Source organism: Epinephelus fuscoguttatus, linkage group LG19 (assembly GCF_011397635.1).
Source record: "Epinephelus fuscoguttatus linkage group LG19, E.fuscoguttatus.final_Chr_v1".
NCBI lineage: Eukaryota > Metazoa > Chordata > Actinopteri > Perciformes > Serranidae > Epinephelus > Epinephelus fuscoguttatus.
In genome coordinates this window covers 21,599,667-21,603,979 of record NC_064770.1, presented here as the reverse complement: position 1 = coordinate 21,603,979, position 4,313 = coordinate 21,599,667, and the positions used below count along the sequence as shown (strand labels likewise).

The following is a 4,313-nucleotide window of genomic DNA, read 5'->3' as shown; positions in this document are numbered from 1 at the left end:
CATATTTACTTATATATAAATGGAAGTCGGAAATGGAAATTCGCCTCCTCCACCCAAATCAAACAAAAAATCGGGGGTCTGCCCCCAGAGGCTGTATCACCGTCTGCCAGAAGTCAGACGCCGAATACAGCTGATGGCTTCCGAGAATGTATTAGAAGTAAACTTAACTTAACGTTACCTGTCCTGCACAGTCAAACGGGGGATGTTACGCAAGCAGTTACGTCAGTTGGAGGCCTCCACATGGGGAAGACAGACAGGACAATTGACCGAATGCAGTGATTGGTCGAAGTTTTCTTAGAACCATATGAGAATGGTACAATTCTGAGTTGTTATCTCTGGTGGAATTCACTTACATTTTAGTGTGCCATCAGCTTATTAATAGCATTTTAACCTAAACAAAGGAAAGCATACTTGCATGCTTCACGCCTGTCCACAACATGAAATGTCAGGCATCAGTTTGTAGCTACGTGTCACCAACTTCCATTGAAAATGACTTGTGATATGTAAAGTATAGATTTTTGCCAGCCAAATAATGCACTTCAGTCCGTCACCTTGACGTTTTACGCTGAAATTTGCTTCATTAGAGTAAGTAGTTATTTTTTATTTACGCTGGCAGGACAGACACAGTCATCTGAGTGTTTTTGTTCTTATGGTCTCGGGGGTAGCATAGAAATAAAATGATGCATTTTATTTCTATGAGGGGGGTACAGTTTGTTTACTTCAAGTCACAAACAAGGTAGATATCCAACAGCAGTTAATACATGAAGTGTCAGCACACAATTCATCACCCCATATTACATGTTAACTCTATGCCACTGGATGCTTTCTAATAGCCGTGTAGAGATAAACAGAGTCAGAATCTGGACGCCCAGTACAATGATTATAACTGTCCCGATCAGGCCTTCATGCTGCTCGACCCAGCGTGAGATTCCCCCCAGACAACCGCCCAGGAAGATCACACTTTGTGCACTAAACTCATCCAGCTGCTGGGCTCCTACACCACACTGAGAGTTCCACACTGTGCCGTTCTCCAAAGGGTCCACACAGCATGTCGCAGGGACGCCACAGGCCAGCACTCCTGGAGCTGAGCAGTTGTAATATCTGCACAAAGGAGAAAAATATCTGATATCACCCTTTCAAGGCATTCCTACATCAAGTCATGATGTGCTTCTTTAGTTAGTCACCCTCTACTCACATGTTGAGCTCCCAGTCGCGGTAGTTATCTGCCCCACAGCACTGCAGGTTTGACTGGATCTCGTCCGTAATGAACCTCAGATCCAGATCGTCCTGGTACCGCACCATGGCAGCTAACATCCCTGACCGCATGTAGTTTCCAATCTGATCTTGCAGACTGTAGGCCATAATAGCGGCCAGCACCTGGGCGGTGATGAGCACCAGCACAGCGGCAGAAAACAGCTTCAGTAAAGAGCAGTTCTCTCTTAAGGCGCCCACGCAGCCTGACAGGCAGAGCACAGTCAGCACAAAGCCTGAAATCACAAGGACCAGCATTGGGTCAGTCCCGATATTGCCGATCTTCTCCTGAGCAAACGACTCTTTGCTGATGAGGCCCCACATCCCCACACCAAGGACCACCAGGCCCAGAACTGTGAACACCAGATTGCATAGGACCAGAAAGTATTTTAAGAAATAGTCCATCCAAGAAGATCTGTAGTGGGGTGGAAAGCTGGTGAACACAGAGCTGTTGTCCAGTCCATTGTTTGGCCCTGCTTGTTGAAAATCAGCGGTGACATTGCCAAGCTCCTCAGCATCCTCTTTAGCAGAACTCGCCTTTGGACACGCAGGAATGAAACAAAATACCAAAGTTTTTGAGGAGTAACACCACCTTAAACTTTTAACTAAACAGAGAGGTACTCAGTACTCAGAAAGGACCTAAAACAGAAGTTCAAAAGTGACCTCTTACCTTCGGTATGAGTGGACTGAACTCATTCTGCGTGGTATCCCTCCTCGACCACGGCAGAGGAATCCTTTTTAGCATCAAATATCGCCTCATGTTGGAGACGTTTCTCTCTGTGCTTTTAGCTGGTCAGAAACACACAAGCTAAAGTGGGACATGGAGGGAGCATTCGCTACAGTACGAACAGAGGAGCATGTGAGCTGAAGTGGAGAAACCATGCAGTGTTTAGCCTTGGGCTGCTGCGAGCCGTGGGATTTCTTCATCATGTGAGAGTCACAGTGAGGGGATTAGACGGCTATCAAAGCATGTGTGAGAGTCTCACACACACACACACGAGTGGGACTCTGACTAACACAAGAGACTTTTGATTTTGGTTCACTCACGTAAACCGCTAAGATGTCATGGTGTTATGTAATAATTTGATAGTTATTAAAAAATAAAGTGGGTTGTTAAAAGAAAGTGCAAGGCTAAACTCAAAAACTAAAACAGTGGCTGGGCTCCTACACCACACTGTTTTACCCTGCTGACTGTTACTTAAAGCAAGCAATGAAAAAAAATCAAATATGTGCAGATCTTCAAAAAACATCTTATAGCCTAATGAAACTGAATTTTGTGACACGAAGTAATTTAAAGAAAAAGACATTTTCGCATTAAAACAATGCTTTGTTCTTCATCTTCCCAGTGGCCAGATCTCCTTGCGCATCTCCCAGCTTGGATGACGCAGGCAGATTTTTGTTTGCTCTAGGTCTGTTGCTTGGACTACAGGTTGGAGCTCCTAAATTTTGTATGCTTGCTACCATAGACTAGAAGACTATAAAAGCGGATCATGAGAGTCCCAAACAGTATAACTTCAGAAACATATTTTAGTGCACTGTTTGGCTGTAATATGAGAATTGGTGAATAGAAAGTGGACGCCATACTGTTTCCTGTATTATGTAAACAGAGGCTGACAAAAACTCAGATCAAACAATAAAAATAAACACTGCTGATAAAAATATAAATCAAGATTCAATTACTGTGTTGCCTATTTCTTACATAAAATGTTTTCAGAAACATATTTTAGCTTACTGTTTAACTGTAATTCAAGATTGTGTGTTACCGGCCGGTGGCCATATTGTTTCCTGTGTCAAAACTAGGCCACCAGGAAATGCACTGGGCTTTGAAGCCAATTTATTGTAGTGGCCAAACAGTGGAAATACAACTGCCGGGTTCATCACACAAGACTTTCCCATAGACTTAAGGCATTTGCACACTGAGTCGTTTTTTTTTTTTGTCTGAAATTGTCGCATGTCTAAAAATAAATACGACCTCACTGAGTCCGAAACTTTGGTCAATAATTAAAATTTTTGGAACAGGGTCAATATTCTGTGTTTTTTTGCATCTGTCAGAGGCCTTTAGAGACGTTTGACTAAGAATCAGTGAAGAAGATGTGGCAACGGGACACAGCCAGGACAAGTCGGAGGAACGGGGCGCACAGAATCATTTCATAACTCAGATGGCTCACGTTCAACAGGTCAGAAAGTAATGTTCAGAGGGAGGACAGCTCCGACCCTTCATGCAGCTTCAGTGAAGAGAGGCAAAGGAGGAAATGTGTCCTTACATTTTGTTCGTGACTAATGGAACAATTAAAGGCATCGGAGTGCAAGGCTTATGTGTGTAGCAATTTTTTTTGGATGACGGGTTAAAAAAAAAACGCATCCGGAAAAAACGGACTGGTCTGGACAAGGACTCAAGCAGGCAACCCAACCCAAGTCCCTATGGATAGAGCTACTGCTGCTCCAGGCAGTTGACCTTTTTTGGCTTCATGCATCACTGAGCAGCTTTCGTAAGAATAAACTGTATTCTGTCCTCTAACACTATATCCAGTTCTCTTTGTACATCCATGGTCAAAACAGACAAGCTCTCATTACATCACCCACGAGGAGGAGCATTTATTGGTCCGGTGCTGCACAGTGCATTCTGATGGTTGTAGGTTTTCTACTTCTTAAGCAAAAACAAATGCCACAGTCCCTTTTTCTTTGTTTTCTCTGGTCATGTGGCACCAATGTCAAAAGTATTTCCACTTCATAGACAGCCAAGTTTTATGAAAAGACCATCGTTCCAGCAGTGAAATACTTCTCTCATAACACAGTGAGCAAATCTGCTCGGTCCATCCAACTCACAGCTGCAGCTCCATCATAAAGAGCACCTTTCTTTTATGGGAGTGAGAGAAGACGATCCAGGCTTGTTAAAGTTGCATAGTAGGTGCTGGCTCCTGCTTGGCTATCACTGTGTTTTGGCAGAAACAAAAATGACTATGCAACACTCTCGCACATAGTGTTATTTTCCTACTATGCTGTGTTTCCATACTATAGTATGTAGTCATATGAGGCCATTACACTCAACAAAATTATTCCTG

General features: G+C 43.5%; 1 protein-coding gene across 1 annotated transcript; it reads right to left on the bottom strand.

Moving 5' to 3' along the window:
- Positions 1-461: 461 nt before the first annotated feature.
- LOC125879507 (tetraspanin-10) lies at positions 462-2,085 on the bottom strand. The gene is made up of 3 exons (XM_049561436.1): positions 1,922-2,085; positions 1,196-1,788; positions 462-1,101 (listed from the first exon to the last, which is right to left on the bottom strand). Exons 1-3 carry the CDS (start codon positions 2,009-2,011, stop codon positions 795-797), a joined length of 990 nt encoding a protein of 329 aa, XP_049417393.1. The 5' UTR covers positions 2,012-2,085; the 3' UTR covers positions 462-794.
- Positions 2,086-4,313: the final 2,228 nt, after the last annotated feature.

What these genes read in the sequence shown, in the direction of transcription:
- LOC125879507 (XM_049561436.1), bottom strand. Translation starts at nt 2,011, where the DNA reads ATGAGGCGATATTTGATGCTAAAAAGGATTCCTCTGCCGTGGTCGAGG. An exon ending in TCAGTCCACTCATACCGAAG is followed by an intron (nt 1,789 to 1,921) that starts GTAAGAGGTCAC and finishes GCGTGTCCAAAG; the next exon opens with GCGAGTTCTGCTAAAGAGGA. An exon ending in CGCGACTGGGAGCTCAACAT is followed by an intron (nt 1,102 to 1,195) that starts GTGAGTAGAGGG and finishes TCCTTTGTGCAG; the next exon opens with ATATTACAACTGCTCAGCTC.